The sequence below is a fragment of the Ascaphus truei genome, chromosome 4 (genome assembly GCF_040206685.1).
Source record: "Ascaphus truei isolate aAscTru1 chromosome 4, aAscTru1.hap1, whole genome shotgun sequence".
NCBI lineage: Eukaryota > Metazoa > Chordata > Amphibia > Anura > Ascaphidae > Ascaphus > Ascaphus truei.
In genome coordinates this window covers 206936882-206961163 of record NC_134486.1, presented here as the reverse complement: position 1 = coordinate 206961163, position 24282 = coordinate 206936882, and the positions used below count along the sequence as shown (strand labels likewise).

The 24282-nt window shown below is 38.8% G+C and overlaps 1 protein-coding gene across 1 annotated transcript; it reads right to left on the bottom strand.

The window, feature by feature from the left end:
• Window positions 1-1164: 1164 nt before the first annotated feature.
• Window positions 1165-19426, bottom strand: IRF2BP2 (interferon regulatory factor 2 binding protein 2). The gene is made up of 2 exons (XM_075596783.1): window positions 17761-19426; window positions 1165-13941 (listed from the first exon to the last, which is right to left on the bottom strand). Exons 1-2 carry the CDS (start codon window positions 18641-18643, stop codon window positions 13220-13222), a joined length of 1605 nt encoding a protein of 534 aa, XP_075452898.1. The 5' UTR covers window positions 18644-19426; the 3' UTR covers window positions 1165-13219.
• Window positions 19427-24282: the final 4856 nt, after the last annotated feature.

Here is a 24282-nt window from a genome sequence, read left to right as displayed (position 1 = left end):
ATATATATATATATATGTGTGTACATACACACACACACACACACACACACACACACACACACACATCATATACAAATTCCCCCGATCCCCCCAATACATATAAAAAAGACCCCCCCATACTTATTAAAAAGACCCTCACCCCCATACATATTAAAAAGACGCCCACAATACATATTAAAAAAAAGACTTACCTTGTGGATGATCAGGCCGGGTCTAGTGGATGTGGGGGCCCGGCGGCCGGTACTGCAAGTTGGGCTCGACCTCTGGCCAGGCCCGGCTGCCGGTGATCTCGTGGGCCTATATATATATTCTGTTTACTATGTATTTTTAAAAATAAACATGACTGAGTGACCTTGGGCAGATACTCTTCTAAACTTTTTGCTAGAGGTCAACACATTCGGTGGCGGACACATTAAAAACAATGCTTTGGGTGGTTGTTACCACGTGTATTTGATGTATTTTAGTTGTTAGACTGTTACGCCTCAAAACTGGAGATGTGGAGATTAACTGTTTTTGTTGTGTTCATGGTTTGTACAGTAATCATTAGTCAAACAGATAAACATAAGTAACTAGTAAGCTTGAACTCAGAATATCCTGGAAAGGGGGAGTGGGGGAGGGGGATTCATTTTTACCAGAATGCAATTACGTAAAACTATTGATAAAGGGTTTTTTGTTGTTGTTTTTTTAAAGCTGCAGTTCAAACAATATCACACGTGTTTTTTTTTTTTTTTTTAAATAAATCAGTTCTGTACCATGAGAAAATACTTGTAGCATTTTAAAAAAATGTAGACATTTTTAATGTATTCTAATGTAACAGGCATTTTTGTTCCTATAGAAACCATATACAAAGTCCACATCCCCTTCCCCTTCTGAAACAGCATCACCATTTTGAGCCCTGCCCTCTCTAGCAGTGAACCAATTGAATCTCGTACCTGCCTGGTCACATGATCTTCCTCACAGAACTTTTGCTGTCAGTGCAACAGAAGATTACCCAAGATGCATTTAGTGAACCCCCAGCCGAATTTCAGCGATCAATTACAGGAGAGCGGATCGATCTGCAACTTTTTTTTTTAAACGACATCTTGAAATATAGCTTTAACCTGCTTATTGGGACTGCCCAGTTTGTATTTCTATTCACACGATACAGAACAATGGAGTGAGTCATTCAGAAAAAAAATTAATTTTATTAACTTCCTTTATTGAAGCATGCAATACTGATTTATCAATCTAACGTGTTACTTCTTACACCGATATATAAACTTGTGCCCAAGCACACTTTTATGAAGGCTTCTGCTAGTTTCCAGTGACATGTAAAAGTTTTTTTTCTCCCCCTCCCTGTCCACATGTAGAGTTTCATTCACAGAACAGGCAGCTGTTGGATTTGAAAGCTATGGCAAGTAAAATGCTTACTATCTTGTTTACTCGTGCTTTGAACTTTGTCATGATATTCAGCATGTTGCTCAACTGTTCCCTTTCATTGTTTCAAACAGGACTCGGAGGGTTTCAGCCAACACTTTGACAAACTTGCAAAACCTGTACGAAACATTTCTTCTAAAAACACCATTACAGTGGATTCTTGCCTGGCATGAGGAAGTGGAAAATCAGAGCAGCTTTTGAATTCATTCTTCATATTTTTGTCCAGACATGTTCCCCTCCCTTGAACTAAATTGATGTAATTGCACATTAAGTGCACTTCCATCACTATTTCTGAGTGAATTGTTTTCAACTTGGTGTCTGCTTTTTACTAGATCCCAAGTAATTAAAGCTTCAATAGATTGGGGTGTTTCAGTGGCAGTGTACAGTATGTGGCATTGATTTAGGGAAGAAGAAAAAAATTGGAAGTTGTTAAAATAAAAAAGAGAAATAGATCATGGGCCATACTTACTAAGCAGTAGAAAGTTGTACGCTATCAAAGCCCATCAAATTAAACAAGGTATAAGGTGCCTTACACATTAAAAATTAAGTTTAAATTGGAGAATTAGGAGTATGCAATCAAGTTTGGCAAAGGTAACGGTTGTATTATGAAACAAAATGGAAGATATCTGCTGCAAAAAAAACCCAGCAAGGAAAGAATAAAAATTAGATGAGAAAAATAAACAAGCATTTCAGTATCACACAGTGCATGCTCCCCGTCCAAGGGCCTCATGCAGAGAGCATCGTTATTTCAAATCTCGCCATTTTTTGTTCAATTTCCCTCAGAAAACGGCATAAAATGGCGAGTTGCGAAAAAAGCGCCATTTTTTTATTTCTATGTTTAAAACTCGCCTCGCGGCTGGCGAGAACCTCAATCGCGCCATTTTTAAAACTCTCCGAATGCAGAGAGGTGCGAACGGCAAGTAGCGGCTGTTCGCGCCAAAAAAAGGCGCGATTCTCGCATTTTTGCCGCGCCACGAAAATATGGCAAGATGGCGCTCGCCGCCTATAGTAAAGGGGAAAAAAAAGGCGCGAATTTGTTTTTACACGTTTCTGAAGCGCGCATCTCGCCAATTTAAACTCGCCACACGCATCCATGTTAAACATAGCAGAATTCGCACTTTTCTGCATATGGAGAATAAAACTCTCCAAAAAAGCTACTTTTTATGAAATTCGCCATTTTTAAAATTCTATGCTCTCTGCATGAGGCCCCAAAGGTCTAATCCATGAGTCAACAAAAGAGTTGAGGTGAAAAGTTACTAAGCTTTGTAACTGGGAGTGATCCACTTGTGTAAAAAGGTCAACCACATGTTTTAAAACCACAGAAATGATAGAATTGAAAAATACTTTGTGTGCCCAGCACCTCTTCAAAATGTATCACAAATAATTTCATTCACACTGTCATGGAAGTTATAATGATAGCAACGTTGTGCAGGGAAATGCAAGTCGTAACAAGCCAAAATATGTATTGAATCATATTTTACCTGCGAGGACAAAGACTTAAAGCAATATTACATCAAAGCTAATCTATTTAGCCGATGTAAAACTTTAATTTCATGGCATCAATTAAAAAGGGAACATTGATCAACCTGAGTTCACAGCCATCAAAGTATTAATTTACTCTACTGCTAGTCGCCTCATTTGACAATATAAATTCGAGGAAGAAAAGGGAGATCAACCATATATTTTATTACAAACGTATTTCATGGACTCTTCCTAGCAGAACAAGTAATCATTTTACAAAGGAAAGACAGAATAATTTTCATACAAAATTCAGAGCAAGTAACCTAACTTTATTCTCCTGTAAACTTTAAAAAAAGTTTGCATTCTTATTAGTGTGATGTAGATGCCTGACAAACAGATTACAAAGACTTCTAGAGCCGAAAAAGAGTGTACTACCTCTACATGAGCAAATAATAAAAACCAATTTAAACAAACGTATCATAATTAGACTTGAGGTTGCTTGTGAAAATGACTTACTTTGGTCCCTGACTAAAAATCTACCATGCTGCAAAAACAGTTGTTTGCATTACGGCCATTAAAATGAATGGCAGTAGTGCAAGCAAAGCAAGTCCACGATTTAACAAATGTGGCGGTGCACCTGGCATTGAAAGCGTAAACAATGAATCCAACATTAAAAACCTCAAATGCTGCATTCACAGAATGCCTTAATAATAAAAATGTTTTACTTACACTAACATAGCTGCAGGTATGCCTTTTAAAGAAAAATGTTCTAAAACGGCAAAATAAGATACTATTGCTTAACATTTGACAGTATATTTTATATATCTACATGCTGCCACCCCTTGCATAGAAGTGCTGCCATACCATGTACTACTTGTATACCATGCAGCTTAACACCTTATACATTTTAAAGGTGCAATTTCATATAAAGGTGCATTGTCAGACAATTACATTTCTTCAAGGCCTCTGAAAACTGAAGAGTTTATAAATCAGATGTTTTCTTTATCCTTATCCAACCCAAACTTACCAGAGAACAAATAAAGTGATGGGAAAGTGGGGACTCTGTCTGTACACGCAGCTGCAGAACACAGTGACTAAAGGGTGTAAGACAGAAAAATTCAAACCCCTCCCAAGCCTAACCAAATAAAAAATTAAATACTCATAGGTATCAAATTTGGGTTAAAAATAAATATATCAATTACCCGTTGAGACCCCTTAAACATGACAGGGAGGAATTGCCCCTTTAAGTGGTGGTCCAGGCTTGTGTATTCAATAGCAATTGGTTATATCAGAATTTAGTGCTTGCAACAATGGCTGTGAAGAAAAAAAACAAAAATATGCAAACGTTTTCTGTAGTAATATTAATAATATCATGTTCTTGTATAAGTAGGTTTGTTATGTTATGTAGGTTTGTTATGGCCCCAATTTTATGTTCAACAGTAGTTGAGAACGTATATTTTCGTAAAGTATGGAAATGCTAGAATTGAATTGTTGGCATCAGCACAAATTAGCTCAAATGAGTTATTCAATAAATTAAGAAAAATGTGATTCCCCACACTGATCTATTTTTTTTTTAATTGTTACTAAAGATGAATTTACACAATTAAAGCAGAAAAACATGTGAAATCTTGTGGTTTTTTAAAATTTATTTAAAGAAATCAGTTCTGTAGTATTGTTAATATAGACTGGCTTTTTTGTGTTTTGCTTTTATTCAGCTCGTTATGCCATTTTTAATGAGTTTTAAAGAAGCAATCAAAACAGCGTAAAAAAAATCTTTTTGTTTTGTTTTAATATATGCGACTTGATTACCTTTATTGAAAATGACCTAAGCTGCTAATGGATTCATTCTCCTGTGATCGATCAGCAAAATCCTGCTTCCCAGGGTTCACTCTATGGTTGCCTTTCAGTTTCAAATCAATCCTTCAGGTCAGTGTAACTCAGCAGCTACAATGTATTCTTATATTACTAAGTTAACATTATCTATTGCTACAGTGTACAGCTCAAACTGCTGGAAATATTGGCAACAGATTATCACCTACAGGAAAGTGTTACAAAGATCTTGCACTGCTGGGGAGGTGTGCTAAAGCTTGCTATAGAAATCAAAGGATGCTCAGTACAGGGAGGCCTCGCTTCTCGGCGCCCCGCTTTTCGGCTATCCGCCGATACGGCGGTATCGAGAAGGGTGTTGCCATTGTTGCGCATGTGCAGAACAGGCCGAACCGATGTCGCACGTGCGCAGAATGAGGGACTTTGCCGAAGTTGCGAATGCGTAGAACGGCGCATTGCCTGTCTGCGCATGCGCACATAACGAAAATCGCCGGATCCACTTTCCGGCGATTTTCGCTTTGCGGCGGGTCCTTGGAATGGAACCCGCCGCATGCCCGGGGCCCTTCTGTATATCAAAACTCATTCAAAATGGCATTATTTATACTATATACTGTAGATGATTTGACAGTATGATATTCAGTTTTTTAAATATTTTATATATTCATTCTACTATGTATGTTTAATTATTGTGTTTATATTATTTCATATTATTCAAAAACTAATAAAGATTTTAAAAAATGGCATTAAGACTAATAAAAAGATTTTAAAAAAAGGAGGTATTATTATAATACTACAGAACTATTAAAAAAAAAAAAACACATGTAGAATATTGCTTGAATTGCTCATTTAAAGCACCATTTGATTTCTGTAGCAGATTTTAACCAACCTCTTGTGCAGTGCAAGACCTTTGCCACACTTTCCTGTTTGGGATAATTTGTTGCAAATGTTTCCAGCCATTTGAGCTGTAAACTGTAACAATAGTTACCTTAGTAATATAAGGATACATTGAAGCTGCCGAGTTACACTGACTGAAGCAGCCATTATGTTAGGCTACACTTATAGCGCCGTCATGCTGCGGTTGCTGGGAAAATCTAATTGTCATGACTTCCAGCGATCACAACCAAGCCGTCGCTGCGTCGCGCTCACTATAACCGCACGTGATGGCGGCATTGCATTTGTTTTGACGCGACGTTGCGTCGCTGTCGCCGGCACTATAAGCGCAGCCTTAGGCAAACAATCAGGATTTTGACAGATTTATAACATGTGCACCAAATAATTGTCAATTTAGGTAAGAATGTATAATATTATACATTGTAACATGCTTTACATATTGAAATTAAAACAAAAATTCCGTTGGAAAGTAGTATTGCTGCTTTAAGTAGTGAAAATGTGTTAAATAAAATGGATTAATCTGAAAATCACTTAATTTAACACTACAGATTGGGTTTTCCTGAATTCAGAGAAATGTAACATTAATTCATAAGCATACTGTATTATGGTGTACATATATAAAAAGGAGCAATTCAAGCTATATCCTACATCTGTTTTTTTTTTTTTTAAATAAGTCAGTTCTGTAGTATTAAATACTTTATTTTTAATATTTATTCAATTCTTGCCATTTTTAATGAATTTAATATACTGTGCATGTCTGGATTTCTATAGCAGGGTTAGCCCACCACTCAGTAGTGCAAGATCTTTGTAACACTTTTCTGGTTGTGATAATGTGTTGCCAATATTCCCAGCAGTTTGAGCTGTAACTGACAATAGATACTTGTACTCTTATATTACTAAAGTAACATTACCAGTGGAGCACACAGACTAGTGCAACGGAATAAAGCAGCCCTTATCAAGGTGAAGGCCTTTTGGCTAAATAAATATTCCTTTGCATAAGTCTGTGTGCTCTGCTGTTACTTGTAATCTTTCATGGCTTTCTTTTCCTTTACGTCTAGGAGCACCAGCAATTTCTTAATTTTAGACTAAGAATGTGTGCTTGCAGAACTCAATTTTTTACCTTAGTAATATAAGAACACATTCTTAGTGACTGAAGGATTGATTTGAAAACTGAAAGGCGGCCATTTAATGAACCCTAGGAAACAGGATGTTGCTGATCGATCACAGGCCGAACCAATGGATTGGCACCTTTGGTACTTTGTTTTCAATAAAGGTAAATCAAATGCTCCATGTATTAAACAAAGCTTTTAAGCTGCTTGGATTGTCTTTTTAAGCAGAGGAACAAAGTAGAATAAATACAAATAGTCTTTTTGGAATTTCAGTGTAGTGGTAAAGCAGCTGAAACAGCCATTAAAACTACAGATTTTGCTTTAGAAATGTTAAGATGATTATATAAAACTACAAAACAAAGTACCCGTGATGAAAACAGCATCTCTACATGATAAAAAAAAAAAATGTTTAGAACAAAGCTTCTGAAAATTGATGTGCATTTATAAATGAATCTTTCATTAGTGTGTTCAAGCTACCCAGAGTAAGATGCATCCCATAGAGTAATACTTTTTACTAGAGCTGCACAATCAATCATAAGGTTGTCTTGTGCATAAACTTTCGAGACTGCAGATTTCTTTATCAGATGTGAGACCTCTGCACAAGACAACTGTGTATGATTAATATGTTTGTCCATTCACCTCTTCAGTGCTGGAGAGTTCTGCCACCTTTGTGGCCACGGTCCCCTTTGGCACTTCCCAATTATGGGATCACTCTGTGCAGACCACAGTCCTTGTGATCTATCCCTAGAAAAAACAAGCATAGTGCCATTACGTACAGGACATGTCATAAGGGTCACTGGCGGCCGGCCCTCATGATGTACGCTGTACACCCATAGTGAAATAAAGGAGTTAAAAAGTATCACACCCCACACAGTATCAGTTAAACATTTAATAGGAAATCATATTTATTAGGGAACCACAGACCCGTGTAGTTTGTTTCCCTAGGAAGCATAATACTTTAAAAAAAATGTACACATATTAAGTCTTGTTAAATTCTGTCGTATAGAGCAGGTCCCACAAAATCATACCACGTAAGAGTTCTCAAAGTTCAACCATTTACAGGCTAGGTTTTCAAAATGTCTAGGAAACAAAAAAATAGAGTAAATCTTCAGTGCTTCAGAGGAAACATCTGGTCCTGAATATAACAGTCCAGAATAAGACTCATATAGCATGTATTGATAACAGCAGAACGCGGAGCTTCATACTTTGTGGGGCCGAGAGCAATTATGAATCGTGTGTGTACACATTAAGATTTGTCGGTAAGTATGTGTTCCAAAGGAGAAATGGAACGCCGGCACCGACTTCCTGCTGTCCTGTGACCGACCCTCAGATAAGCGTTTAGAAATGATCATACATAAACCATGATAATCGTGCTCATCAATTTATGGATGCAACAACTGAGAAACAATTGCAATGATGGCAGTACTCACAAGATCTGAACCACACAGAACTCTGTGTGCTCCTTGTGATGCGTATTTCAAGATTTCTAATTAACAATTAACCTAGCTCTAACCAGCAGTAGAATTTGGTATTGGTTGCCCTAAAACTGGCTTATTAGTTTCTCGAGGAATGAATTAGATCAAGATCACAAAAACTCTTCATAGCACATTGCCACCATGGAAGCAATACTTCTTTAAAATATGGTATTTTTAAAAACACCATATTTAATTTTTTTGGAAATAAATAATGTAAATGCCCTTTCTAATAAGAAATAAACATTACAATTCTGATTTTTAACTGCACTGCGTAGGTTTGGGTATTTGAAAAATAATTGGTCACATTTTGAACACACCAATCTGGAACAGTCAGAAAAATACCAAACTACAGAATTATATGGAAAACAAAAAACAAAAAAAAATGCCAAAAGCAGCAAACCCTGTGAAAAATGTAATATATATATATATATATATATATATATATATATATATATAAAATACTGAGTTAAGTTATGGTGAGTAAAAAAAGTGACAAAAACCCTCCACAGGAAAGCAAATATGCAAATACAACTGTATGCTCATCTGCATGTCTTAGGCAGGTCTGCAACCCCACCTTTCCCCATCATCACCCAGCATACAGCACTTCCACTGCAGCAAGGGATTCTGGGAAATGACATGCAAATGAGCACACAGTGTCACCTTTTGCCTCAAAAACCATTTTTAACATGGTTCCCTATAGGCTTAAGCTTGCTGCATGGTCATAGCTTTGAGCACAGCCAGGGTTAAGGTGCATACCCAGAAAGTACATACATACATATACATATATATACATATACATATATATACACATATATATATTAAACAAAATCAGTTCTGTACATTTGATTTCTATTGCAGGTTTAAGCACACCTCACAAGCAGTGCAAGATCTTTGCAACAGTTTACTGTTTGTGATAATGCGTTACCAATGTTCCCAGTAGTTTGAGCTGTAAACTAATAGATGTTACCTTAGAAATAGGATACATTGTAACTGCCATGTTACACTGACAGAAGGATTGAAAGAAACTGAAAAGGTGGCCATTATGTTAGGCACACAATCAGGATTTTTTTTTTTTTTTTAATACATTTAACATGAGCATGAACGATTGCCAGCTTAGGTAAGAAGGTAGCATTATACATTGTCACATGCCTTAAATATAGAACATTTTAAAAAGGGGGAATGTAGAATTGCTGCTTTAACTACAGATGGGCATTTAAACGGTGAACATAAAGGGGAATGTATGCAAAAAATAAAATAATTGACCTAAACTGAAATAAAACATAGCAACTATACATGAAGTGGAAAAACTGCAGACCACTTAAGGATATTTTTGGTATGTGGTAAGGTTCATGATGTTTGACCTTTGTCAAATAATAGGCATTTAGTTTACAAGAGCTAAACACTTCTCAAACCTAGCTCATGTTAATGTTTAGATCGTATAAAAGCAGCAAGCCCATTCAAAATTGATGTTTTTTAAACAGATACTTGGTCATCCAAAAAGATAGTCTCTTCAATTCCTAGTCCTGTGAAGTATCCTATTGGCCTGGGTTTGGCAGCCATTTTGTTTATCTGGGAGGACCAGCATTAGAGACTGGCAGCTAAAACTATCTGTAAAGTATCTCGAGAACATGTAAGTCTACAGAGACCCTCAACTTGTTTTTTTTTTTTTTTTTAATAGTCTGCCCTTTTTCAGATGTACTGAAAAACATCAGACTATGTAGGCAAACTGACATCAATGTCTACGTATTTAAGGCGGAACCCCTCCCCCTCCCAGATTGTAAAGTATCTAAAAGTTAAAATTTAAATCCTGCATTTACAGCAATGGATGCCTCCAGGTAAAGAAGAGCCATGAGAGGAATGTCAGCTTATTTAAAGTAAAGGATTGATGGTGTTCGGAACACAAATCTGATCACATAGCATAGTTTAAAAGGTTCAGTTTAGGTTAAAGTATATACTTCACTGTGAATTCCTCAAGCGGTTTTCTAAACTATATTTCCAGGTTGGGACATAAGAATATTTCACACGACCAAATATTTTTTCATTGGCATTGCTGCTTTCGACTGGGTGCCCCACTGACCAACTACAAATATATATCAGGAGCTGGGGGTCCTAGGACATTGGGGTGGGGGCGGGGAGGAGAGAAGGGGTACAGAACAGCTCCAGGCCCCGGTGCAGGTAAGCTAGGAATATAAATCCTGATCGATGCAACTTTTTCTTCATCATACGATAGCTACCTACTACCACAGGTTAGCAGAACATGCAGTTCAACATTTGTTAATATGCTTTTTGCAGTAATGTTCGAAATGAACCATTTGCATAGCTATTAATAAGTGATGGTACAGTACTATTATTGTAGGTTTTACAAGACAGAATTATCTCACGGTTTCAATTTCAAAAAAGTGTTGCTAAACAGGAAGATGGTTTCCTGAATTCTACAATAAACAAAGAGGCCACAATGACATTACAATATGACACATTTTCTCTTTGCAGTGAAAGAAATATGAGACGCTATAAAATTGGTAGTGTAGGACCTGCTGATGGGGCCTACCTTGACGTGGTTGCATGCTTGAAAATTTCAACCAAAGGATTGAACTAAATCAGTCACACACAAAACTAACAAAATTGGGCATATTGGACGTGGATTGAGGCTTTTGTTTATTGTTGTGTAATTGGACACTTATACATACATACAGTATATAATAATGTGGGTCTGGGTTGAACCAAAGATTGAGTAGGTCTTTCATGTATTCTACCACACAACAACAACCAAATAAAAATCCTAATAATTTCCCTCTCAAAATAACCAAAAGTGTTCACTAGCAGGATAGGTTTTTAGGACATTCAGCAAATGGTCAAAAAAAAAAAAAAAAAAAAAAAAAAGAAGGATCCATATTCTTCTCTAAACTTAAGCACAACCAAATAGGCTATTTACAGACCTGAAGAGGATTTTGCCAAAAGCTCAACAGCAGAAAAGAATGGAAAGCAGTAGGGCAGTATTTAAGAATATTTAAATATCACCCACTGAAACAAATAGCTCCTTAAAGCCACAGGTCAGTTCTCATCACTGAAATATGACAGTCCAGGAGCCAAATATCAAACTGCATAAACATCTTGAACAGAGATGTTAAAGAATTTGTTTTACTCCTACAACTGTTCCAGTATTAACGTCACTATAATAAAGCACACCCACTTCCTAAAAAAAAAAAAAGTTTGACAGAGAAAGGATTTTTTTTTTCCTGGAGTGAACATTTATTGATTATACAAAAATTTTTTTTTTTTTTTAACTACCGTTATTATTACATTACAGATCAAAAGCAATGGGGGTTCAATTAAATTCAAGATATTTCCTCTTTACTATGCCAGTTACTCAAAGATAATGCGTTCAAATATATTGTGCTACTTTAACTGAACAAGATATCTGTAACATTGCTATCTTGAGGTAATTCTTGCTCACGAACAAAAAGCTAGTAATTGTAAATCAACTAATAAAGTGGCAACTTCTGCTTAAAAACATTTAGGGTAAATAGTTAATGATTTTTACGCATTACATGTGAACATCAATCCAGTGATTAAAATGTAAGACTAGATAACCCAAGGTTTTACGGTGTTTCAATTACCTGTTGTGTAGTTGCAGAACTATTACAAACCATCTTGCTCATTTACTTTTCAATAAACACTACAAGAGTGAGCATATATCAATTTTTATATATGATAAATCATGATTATGAGGAGAAATATATATATATATATATATATATATATATATATTCATATTCATTTACTTTACCTCCCACCCCAAAGAAATAGAAACAAGTGGATTTTCTTATCAAAGTACTCTTGAATATAATAGGACATCACATTTAACAAGCACTAAATTGCTGTTTTAACAAAAAAACTTTAGAAGTGGTAGACGTCAAAAAAGATTTTAATATTAAAGCAAAGATTAGTACTCAGTTACTCAAAAAATGAAAATGAAGTGAATACTAGCATTAACAATATAAATCAATTATATATGTTTTATGCTATATGGAATATAAAACTGTTACTGTATTTTCTATGGAAGCGATATGCACTTTACCACAGTTGTTTGATCAGCCAAGAAAGAAAGCATGCCTTATAGTGATCAAGGTAAATAAGGTGTCACTCTGTGCTTGCACACATTAAAAAAAAAATAATAACACGTGAGTGTAAGGGACCGTAACAATGCCATCATTGACTAAATCCACCTGATTAGAAAATGTCAAGTTCAGTGTGCAAAAAAACTTTTTTTACGACCATTCTACACGTAAAACCAAGAGGCAGTATTGTGTTCAATTTAGACTCATTCTCACAATACAGTTAAATGTGATTGTCACAAACAATAGCATTGACCAAGCAGACTATTGTAAATTATGCATGAAAAAAAAATGCACCATGCTCATAACCTGCAACTCCAAGAAAGCGTTACAAGCAGACACTTTGTTTGCCTCCATAATTTTGCTATTAAAAGAACCGTAAATAATTAACATACTCAAAATAGTGCTTTGGTGAACAAGAAACTTTGTTTTTAATAATCACCCAGTGGTTCAAATTACATCAATAAATTCTACCATTAAAAAAAAACAAAAAAAAGCTTAATCTCAAAGGAAACAACTTCAAAATTAGCATGAATGAGTAACCAGAGACAATTTACAATGTCATAAAATGTATTTGGCATTTTTAAACAAGTGCATACAAATACAGCTAAAAGCGTTTCTGTTTTTCCAAGTGCTCTAAAAAGCATCTCAAGTCACAGCCTACACTGAACAGTAACTGTCACTGGGTAAGAACAAATACTTGCAAATAACATTAACAAAGAAGAAATACCTTTCTGATCAGTACATACCTTTGTCTTCAAAAATATAGAAACACAATGTATTCAAAAATTAAAAATTATACAGCCTTGTTTATGGAGTCTACATTTCCCTTGTCTTGGGTGTGTATATGTATATATACACATACACACACACAACACGCAAGGAGTTTTAGTTAAAGATTATGGTGGTTATGAAGCTAAAAAAGTCAAGAGTCTCTTTCCTTTTTCACTTTTACATCCCCAGCAAGAATGGTGGCAATTTCTCCCTGCATGAAGGCCCATGGTACATTTGATCCCACTAGAGGGCATTTTTCCCCGCTTGGACAATACACTTCTCCAGTTGATCCTTGTTGTTTAATACTTTGCCTTGAACATGGGAAACAGAACTTATGAGAAGGTACTGATGGGCACTGTACAAAATGTGTGTCTTCAAGACGCTCATGGCAAAGAGTGCAGCACAATGGTATACTGTTTGGTATGGAAGAGTCTGGAATGCTTTGAGGATGCACTTGCTCCATTCCTGAATGGGATGAAGTTCCTCCACTGGGCAGTTGGCTTGGCACATCCCTGGGAGCCATTCTTCTTTGGTTCATAGAGGATGGTGATGGTGGACTGCTACTGTTTCTCCTTGTTGTAGAGTGAACCTGGTTTGCATCTTTTGATGCATGATTGCCGCCAGCATTATCAGCTACTAGTATTAGAGCAGCCATTGGAGACTGGCCATTTTGTGCAGCTTCTGTTGGTGTGGTACGGTTGGAATGAGGAGATACAGTGGAAGGTGGGGATATAAAAGATGAACTAGTCATGGTAGAAACCTTAAGGCCGTCAGCTGCTGGCAACCATGACTGTCCTTCACCATTTATTTTAACAGGGCCAGCTTCACCTTCCGGTTCTGGGGAAGGTTTCCTCTTTCTTGCAGCACGGGCACCTGAGAAGAAAAATATATTTGTAAAGTTGGAGTGGCACATTGATGACTATTTCCCCTCATTTTCAATAAAATTCCCCCCAGTAGTCGCCCCCCCCCACACTGAAACGTTAACATTATAGTAGATAATAAAATCTACATCCAAGGTCATAAACCGCTTCACCCAAAGCAAAACAATTATACTGTATGTACAATGGCTCAGACCCATTACCACAACAAAAATGTATTCACTTGCTCTGAATACTAAAGAAATCTTCAAAGTATATACTTTACACTCCAGTTAGTGTCAGATGGAAAACACAAAGCCATTACATGGGTATTAAAATTAGCCACCATACTTATTTCAAGAAAACAGTTGCAGAAATGTGAAGCATGCCAACATTTCCTGGCCAAGTTACCAAACATCCTGTTACCCTAGCTAGTTACCAACAGGGGAGGTGTCTGTATGAGGAGATCTACACTGGATACAGTATGTGTGTATGTCAGACGGCAGAAATGCGCTCGGAATACCAAAGCATGATACTGTGGAGTATGTCTGAATTTAGACTTGCACAATTTACTCTTTTTAAAAAGGCACTAAAAAACAAACAGGTTTATTTTTGGTGTGAGAAAGCAAATATATACGTCTGCTTTGTAGCAATAGTTTCTGAAAGCTTTGCAAAAACAAAAAATATCAGAAAACTCAAATATTGAGTTATTTGTAAATATTCCTTGAAAAACAAATAGATTTTTGATCAGAACCCATTCTTGTAACTGTTAGAACAGCAGCTATTTTTCTCGCAATGGAAAAACCATATACGTGCAAATAAATAAATAAATCTGAATTTTAACAAATACAGAAAACAAATACGAAAAAAATAACCGTTAAGATTACATCTTTGATGCCAATTCAAAAAGTGTGTAGCTGGACTGCTGCCTAGTGCATAACATTAAAAGTAGTTCACACTTGTTAAATGCCAAGTGTGCTTTTTCAATAAATCCGACACAACCAATTTGACTTTAAAATTCACTTGTCTCACCAAGGTACGGGCCACAGTAATATTTCCATTTGCTATATGCTTTACGGTGGAGGTTTTTTGTCACTTTCTTTTACCCACCATACCCTAACTAATGTGTGGTGGATACCTATCCAAGCTTCAAATTGCAAAGCCAGTATAACCAGCCTCCCACTGATGAGACCCAAAAGGTCGAAACAGCTGTCAGTGGGTATATTTACTGGCTATGCAGCTTAACCCAGGCTGTGCTGAAAAGCTGTGCAAAGCAACAAGCATAAGCTTATAGGGGTCCATGTCAAAATGGATTTGTGCTCATTTGCATGTCATTTCCCAGAACCCCTTGCTGCAGTGGAAGCACTGTATGCTGGGCGATAATGGTGAAAGGCTGGGTTGCAGACCTATCTTAGACATGCAAATGAGCACACAGTAATATTTCCATTTGCCAAGGTACGGGGGAAGAACTGAAACATTTATTTTGTCAACATATGATTCCAACGCAGATCTTAAAGTTCAAGTCCGAGAACACATTTCCAAAATGCACATGATGCAAATTAAAAAGGACTCCACTATTTTCTTGTGAAACATGGGTTTGCTGACATGGCTACTGATCAAGATGTTGTATATGCTTCAGCCACCTACAGCTGCAGTTTCTAATTACAGCGCAAAAGCCCCAAAAGACTGTTGGAAATTCCCAATATTTGCAGCTGTATATACAAACCACCCACCCTAATTTTTTCTTACTGCTGTGACTGAGAGAAAGTCACTCATGTTTATGAAATCAGAGGAGCTACAACAATGCAAAACATATGCAAGAACCTTTGGCTGTCAACCAATTTACATTTTACACAAAAATGCAGCAGCCTTGTAAGTTTAAAGATTAAAAAAAAAATACGTAAAAGCTTCACAACCTTTTGTATAAAATTGCAGCTTGCGATGTCAAAGGCTCAAGCAATGCCTCTCGCTGTAAATGAAAATAGCAACTGGTGGTTCAAGTTTACACAAAATATAGGTCGGTAACCGTGGTTGCCTATGTGCAATACCAAGCAGTGTCCTTTTAATTGCATCATGTGCATTTCAAAAAGGTCTCCTCAGACGGAAACTTTAAAGATTAAGATTTGAAGTGGGCGTTTCTCACTAGAAATGTACATTTAACCTTCATTTATGTTTGAACGAGAGTTCGCCTACCGGTATAGCCTGTTCAGTGCAATCCCACTTGGCAAAGTGTGTAGTTGCCATAAAAGTGAAAGCACTTAGTCAAGTAAAACACTCCCTAACAATTTGAACATTTGTGCCTATAATTTAGGCTATGTTTATAACATTAAGACCTGAAATCAACCCAAGTGGCCAGATGGGAAATAAGATCTACCTGGAAGAAAATCTATTGCAGCGGTATAAAATATGAAGTGATTATGGTCACGTTAGAGAAGTTTGTAGAAAATATACAATGGCTGCCATCTTTTGAGTCCCACAAATTATTCTGCATGGTTTTTTTCACATTACAAGAAACTCTGGGAATATTTGTTGTATTTGTTGAAGTAGGAGACCATTATATTGGTAATGTTAAGGAAACATTTATATATGTATGTATCTCTATCAGATACATTATTGCAAAGTCACAAAAAAAGTTGAAATAGATATAGATCTATCTTTTCAACCTCATCTACTATGTAACCTAGGAAAAAATGGCATTTTTTTTAAAATGAAGTGATTAATAATAGTTAGTAGCTATTCACAAAATCATGCGATTGGGACATTAAAACAGTTTGAAATGTGATAATTCTCTTATAAACAGAGTAGACCCTGAATAACTTTAAAGAAAAGGACTTCCAGTGCAACAAAAACTAATTCAGGCGTTATATCTAGGTCATGTAAACCTGTCAAATACGTTACCAGAATTTCTAACACTAAATGGGGTTATGCTGGAAGCGAATACTTTGTTGGCAATAATCTCAATTCACAATGTTAGGTACAAAACTCAATTCATCAGCAGGCTAAATAAATCACGAATAAAATTAGCCGTTTATCTGGCAACAGGGAAAGTCCGTACTGTATTCAACGGGTCTATGTGCAAAGTCAAAATATGTTAAATTCAGGAGAAAACATCTATATAAAAATTAAAATGGCGACTGTTCCGAAGGGGGACAAAAATCATTAAAAAAACCAACAAGATTGTTTTCTTTAATACATCTGGTGCTATAGTTTTGCCCCAGAACTGCAGCACATTATTGCCTTCATACACAAGTCATTTATTAAGGCCTTTTGTGTGCAAAACCCTGGCCAAAAAAAAAAACCTGCCCCTAATGTATCACAAAAATAAATTCCCAGTCTCTTTGATAAATCTTGTGCAGTTATTTTCCAGGTCCGGAAACGTATCCCCCCCTCACCCCCCCCCCCCCCCCCCCGCCCCCATGTACTTGTCCTAGTTAGGAGTAAACTTGCATTGCCCTCAGAGGCCAGGAATGCGCGAGTAAGGAAACCCTCTGCCAGTGTCTATCAAGCTAAGTTGACCCCTATGAAGTTGCTGGATCAGCATATAAACACGTTGCTTTGTAGGCTGCAGGTCTGCACTTTAGGGCAGGACACACACCCTTTCGCTGCCAAAATGTCCTGCACATGGAAGCAGCCCAAGTATTCACCAGCCCTACATAGATGATCAAAGGCAAAAGCCGCACGTTTCTCTTTTTCTCCCCCTCTGCAGCACAAAATGACTGTTTAAATTAAATAGGTACCATGCTCCCCCCCCCCCTAATTCCCTCGACTAGTTGCACACACAAAACAGCAGAAACACAATGACGCCTGAGCGCGCATATTATAAAGAAGATCATACCCGATTTAGAGGCCGGGATGCCCGAATCGTAGCCCAGCACCCTCCCGGGACCCGGGTCCTTCTTGAACTTGGTGTCAAACGGCGAGTGGCTGTGCTGCATGGCCATCAGGGTGTCCCTGACCGTCTTGGGCTTATTGATGATCCACTCATCCGCCCGGCCCTTGTGATTCTCGCCCAGGTCGGAGTAGCTGTCGGCGCGGTGCTTCTCCTTGCCGTCGTGCTCGCTGCTGGACACGGAACCGGTCCGCTTGCCTCCCATGTCCGCCGAGGTGGTGGCGGCGGCGGCCACCAGGGAGGCCGCAGAGATCCCCAGAGGGGCCCGGCCGCCCACCGAGCCCATAGGCGATCCGTTCATCAGGGCGCCCAGGGAAGGGGGCACTGCGCTAGTCCGGCGCGGGTTGGGGCTCTGCCTGTTGAGCTCGGGGGGGTCGTCGGGTTTGGGGAAGCCGTTGGGGAGGAGGATGCCGTTGACTTGCCTCCCGACGCCATAATCCGAGCCCAGACGGGGGGGCGGTGGCCGCTCTGACACCAGCGGGTACCGATCGAGACACTGCGGCGGAGGCTGTTGCTGGGGCCTGGACCCTCCATCGGGGCCCCCCACCGTGTGGCCGATCTGCGCCATCTCCTTGGCGGAGAGCTGGGGCTTCACGGAGGAAGAGGATGGCGGCGGCGGTCCGGGGGACCTGCCTTCCTGGAAGCCGTGCGCCCTCTTCAAGTGCCGGGCCGTCTCGATGACGAACTCGATGCGATCGGCCCCTTCGTAGTTGACGCAGCCCCGGCACACGGGCTCGGTGAAGTCCCAGATCATGGCCCAGGGCATGCGGGGTAAGTCACACAGGTAACACGACTGCCTCCGGGAAGCGGCCACCGTCGCCGACGACATAGCAAGAGGGAAGGGGGGGGGTGGTGGGACAAAAAAAAAACTAAAACCCCTCAAAGATATATATATTAAAAAAAAAAAAAACTTTAATCTTTATGGGGGGAAAAAATCCCCACTTCAAAAATATATACGTATTATAAAAACGATATATAGGTCAATGAGTGGAAAGCCGTGTAAGGAGCACAGGGTGGCAGAGCTGGGCGGCAGCGCGCCCTCCGCCTCGGCTGCTGCTGCTGCTGGCGATTCCGGATTGCAGCATACACACTACGCCCAGCTCTGGAGGATCCACAGAAGGAGGAATTATTATTATATTTTTTTTTTTCTGAAGTGCTTCTCTCTCTTTCCTCAGCTGCAACAGCTCCTGAGAGAGGAGGGTGGGGAGAGAGGGGGGAGGGGAGGAGGGCTGGCGATTGGCTGCAGCCTCAGTCACCAGAGGAGCGCCCCCCCTCTCCTCCTCCTCCTTCTGAACTGCCAAAAGCTCACAACAACTCGAAACTTAACCCCTTCCTCCCGTCCTCAGCCCTGTAATCATATAGAATGAATCCCAATAAAATATGGATGGTGATGATAACAGAAAGGGCTGAACGCGTTGGCTTCCAGCGGCGGAACAACGCACGGACCGACGGTTAGCTGCGCGCGCGCTCCTACGGGGTCGCTATAACCCGCGTCGAACAGCTTGGCAGGGACGGTGACGTCACGGCTAAAGCCAACCGTCGTGATTCCAAGTTCTCTATTTACTTGATTCTTCGACAGTCCCCGACAAGCCGCCGCCGCCACCTCCTCGTGCGCGCGCTCCCCCCCTCCAGCCGAGCATGCGCAGTGAGGTTGCATTGACTTTCACGCCCACGCTTCTTCTCTTTTTCACCCCACACCTCCCTTTGAACTGCTGCCAAGACAACAAACAGGGCTGCAGGGAGGAGAAGCACTGACTCACAATTACTATGCCCTGTTGCAAGGCTTAGGGAGGGAAGGAGGAGGGGGGAAGCTGGGTTTTATAAGCTTGTGATGCAAGCGTAGCCTTTCACCCTATTCAGGAAGTATTTTTTTTGCAATCTTGATTGTAAATGCGTTGCTATGTCTTGTCTATTTAGCAATTGTATTACACGATATATGTTAGATTTCGCAGATGATGTCTAAGCACTTAAACATTATCGTTGGTGAAAACCGCTGGCCAGTCGTGTTCTTTATTAAATAAGATCTTCCTGCCCTGAATATTTTTTTTCTACTCATTCACACGATTGCAGCAAAGCAAATGGTTACAACCGCAATATTTGATGTGCGAAATACAAAGTCAAATCGGTCTCCCTCCACAGCGAGGTGTCATTTCATTAATCGCAACGTGAAGGGAAAGACAAATAAGTGGCTAATAATTAACCACAGTGAAACGAGACGAACCAAAGTCCTTCCAGAAATATCCTCCTCCACTCCCGCCCTGTTCTACATACACTGGTCTCAAACAGATCCCGCCCTCTCCCAATGGACATACTTTTTTTTAAAATTATTATTACTGTGACTTGTTCCCTTTTTAAACTGTTACCCAACCATTGTTTGCTTTTTTTTTTCTCTCCCATGGACAGTGAAAATAAATAAATATTATATGTACCCAGTGCTCTTCCACCCCTCCCCTCTGCAGGTCTTGTTGCTGAATCACTTAGCCAAAGGCGCTTGCGTTAGCAGGAAAAGAGCTAGGTCAAAGCACAGAGTGCAGTAACCAGCTTGCAAAACACATTGCTATTCGTATGCTACAATAAAAGGAGGAAGACGTGTTCGTTAACCCACTCACTGCCGCACGCATTGCAAACCGAAGGAAACTTGTCACTGTCTGCCTGCAAGAGGGAAGTTATTCAATGTAGCCATTATTTTGTAAAGAGAAGGTTGAGTCACAAGGAGATTTGACTAATAGCAAGATTTTCTGCATAGTTGTAATAAAGTATCTACAATAAGACAGTTTTGACAACACAATACTTGTATACATGTGAATACAATGATGCGGCAGAGCCAGGGGCTCCATTATTGCAACAGTTGTTTTATTAAAGAAATCTTGGCCTCAATAACTATTTTTTGTACCTAATGCGGATGGCTTCTTTTGGACGTGGTTGTGAACAATGAAACAGTAAAAGGGTTGCATTATTTTGGCAAAATGTATCACTTGCTGGTTACACATTTTAATTGTGACTGACCATCCATTATTTTAGATCTAGTTTTATTAACCCCTAAAAAGCCTGTAGAGGTGAATCGAATTTATAGCACTTAAGAAGCACTTAAGAAAGATTGAAGTGGGATGATACTTGGTGGCACGGAGTATCACAACTTCTTATATATCAAAATACCAAAATGAATTTTAATTTGAGACTATACATAAAGGTTCTTATGTCAAACCATATGGCAAAGCTATTCAAATAGTAGAGCTTTGCATTCTTACTTAAAAGGGATTACCTATTCCCCAACAATAAAGTACAGTGCCACTACTGCTTTTGCGTTAGCCCTTTGAGTCATAAAAATAACAAATGCGAGGCACACATTTTAAACGCTAGCCACAAGAAACACGAGTTTACTACGAAATAGTATCATCCCCTCACATTTAGGGCATTCGACTTCTTACATTCTAAGCAACTGTATTTCGAATGTTTCTAAGTACGATTCTGGGGCCTCAAAGCATTCAGAGGCGCCCATCATAACAACAAAGGCTGGATAAGAACCCTGATTCCACATTCCATCGAATGGGTGGAAGTTTCCCCTTCAAGGTCTTCCATCTTCTAATCTACAGCATGATAACGCAATGCTTGTTTACGTGAGCTGGAGAGAACGGGAGGGGGTTGGGGAAGCTGGCTTGGTGCCAGTGCTGCTGGGGCTGGATCTGCGCATGCTCAGTTCTTATATGACTGCGTGCCTGTGGAACTGAGAGCCTGACATTCCAAGGAGAAAGAGAATGTCAGTGCTGCGTCACCACTCGCAGAGCTAATACCAGCTATCAATTCTGGTGTGTGTAGCCGTCCAAAATGCAGCATGTGCTGCTGTACCTTCATATCATTTAAACTGGTTCGGGGCCATATTTGCAACTTCTTTTTGTAAAAAATAAATACGCCAATACAAAGAACGAAAACGCAATGCATCTATTTCATCCCAATGTAACAGTTGGGTGTTTTTTTGTTTTGTTTTTAACATCGAGCAATTAATGTATTTCTGTTCCATAATAGCTGAGTTTCAACATGCAGCGGGAGGACTTTGTTTTCAACGTTACATAAACTTGTATTCTTGTTTAAGGGAGAACCAGCCAATGGCGGTTTTTGTAATTCATGTCTAGTATCACTAGGCAAAAAAAAAAAACCACACAGGTTGTGTTACAAAGAGCTAATTGTATTATATCTGCAACAACAGCATTGGTAGGTTGTCCCTGAGGCAGGAAGTTACTGCTGACGTCTCCGCTGTTGCTACTAGAAATGAGTGCTTGAAAGGGTTTTTTTAATGCAAGAAAAACAGTATCTCGTGTTACATGAGGGAACATTTTTTTTTGTTTAAATTGTACTGCAGCTCTCCAGACATTTAGCTGCCTGGCAATGTATCTGGATATGTCCTTGGGAATTTCCAGAGAAGCTGAGTAAATTTCCTGCTCTCCTTCGGCTCGTAAACACACACACACACACACACACACACACACACACACACACACACACACACACACACACACACACACACACACACACACACACACACACACACACACACACACACACACACACACACACACACACACACACACACACACACACACACACACACCATTTTTTTTAAATCACTTTGAATATCTTATAAAAGAAAAAAAAAACAATGTTGTCAGACCTGTCAATTGACCGATTTTCTTTGAGTTTAGCCGATTTTGAGTCAGTCTTACAAATTTTTTAAAATAAGCCATCTCATAGACTTCAATGGAGTCTCACTGATAAAACAAGCCCTTTTTTCTATTATAATGCTGCATTTTGCCCCAGAACCCTTACATCTCACTGATTTCAGTTCTTGGAGGTTGACATCTCTGCCTAGTATGCAATATTTAATCACGTAAAGGAGGCAAACAAGAGCTTTGTTGTTGTGTTACGACAAGCTCTGTGAAATGGGATTGGATTTCTTCCAATGAGGTCGTCGCGCTGCCTTTATGAGCCAGGCTCCTGGGTGAGGCAATGCGTCTGAAATTTGCAGATGCAACACACAAGACAGGAATTGTAATTGCTCTTCATCATGTGATGTCTTATGAAAGAGGAAGTTTAAAGTTTTAGTCACGTACACTGTTCTCTTAGTCAGACTCATTTTTTTTTCTCCATGGGCAGGCTTAGTTAATGAATGCAGTTTTACAACTGTACGGGTTTGTTTGAAATCCATAGCCTTGGGTAATGCAAGTATGGCTGAGCAAGGAAGGCAGTAAACGATTCACAATATTGCTGACTTTTGTACCTACTGTAATTCTGTCATTAAAAAAAAGAACATTTATGATTGGGGTGTGTTGTTAAAGTAAATATTGTTCGTGGTCTTTAAACTACTCTTCTCATTTTATTGCCCTATTGTGGGGTTTTTTGACTTTAGCCTTTTATTCAAATGTGACCAGTGAAGAGCACATTAGAGCGGCTGTTGACTGCAATTGTGAGCAGCTTATTTCAATGCTGGGAATATGGTCCTGAGTTCTCTATTAATCGTTCCAATAATATATTGGCTCTAAGAGCCAGCTCCGAAGCACGTTTTTAACATGCATTACAAAGGTTCACTATTCAGCGGCGGTGGCTAAACGAAAGAACTATATTAAACGATAACGTAAGAAGGATTTATGATTCCATATATAAACTGCTTCATTGATGTGAACTGCAGCAGCACAAATTGCTGGCATATACAACAAAGATATGATTCCATGTAGCTCATCAGTGACCGTTGTATAAGGATTTATACACAGAAAGAGAAAAAACCTTTTTACTTTAGGGGAGTGGAGAATTCATTTATGCCACCCTTTTGTATATCTATGTGTACTTTTATATTTAAGTAGGACAATCACAAAGACCTGCTTATTATGTACGTAGATCACCATAATGTTTAGTTTGTATTAAAGATATTTCAGCTTTTTAGATGAATTAATAAAAATGTTGTGTTTTGTATTAGTAAATCAGACACCACTCCACTGTTTATTTTTTTAGATGTATTTATGAAAATGACATAAGCCATGGTGCAGTTTACTGTATACGGTATCTTCCACAGGGAGAAGTTTTTTGTTTTTCTTGTTCCCTTCTCAACAGAGGAGTAGCAGGGGACTTGCACCCCAGGGCGATTGTGGAGAGCGTCTGGATACTTTTCCCCCTGGAGAAATTTGGTAGAGGTAGAAATTGAGCTGAACAATCTTATTTTTTTACATTTTTAGTAATTGTACCTTTACCGCCGCAGTTTTCTTTTTACATGCATTTATTTATAAAGAACAATGTGCACAGGATGTGACATTTAGTTCATAAACAAAAAATATAAAGTAAGCATGCATTAGCCATCTTGTCATTAACAATGAATCCTATAGTGCCTATGAAAATAGAGAAGTTGCCAATCTCAGTATGAATTATCTCAAAAAATAATTAAAACACACTGGTACGAAAGGGGAACTTGATCCTTAGTGCTAT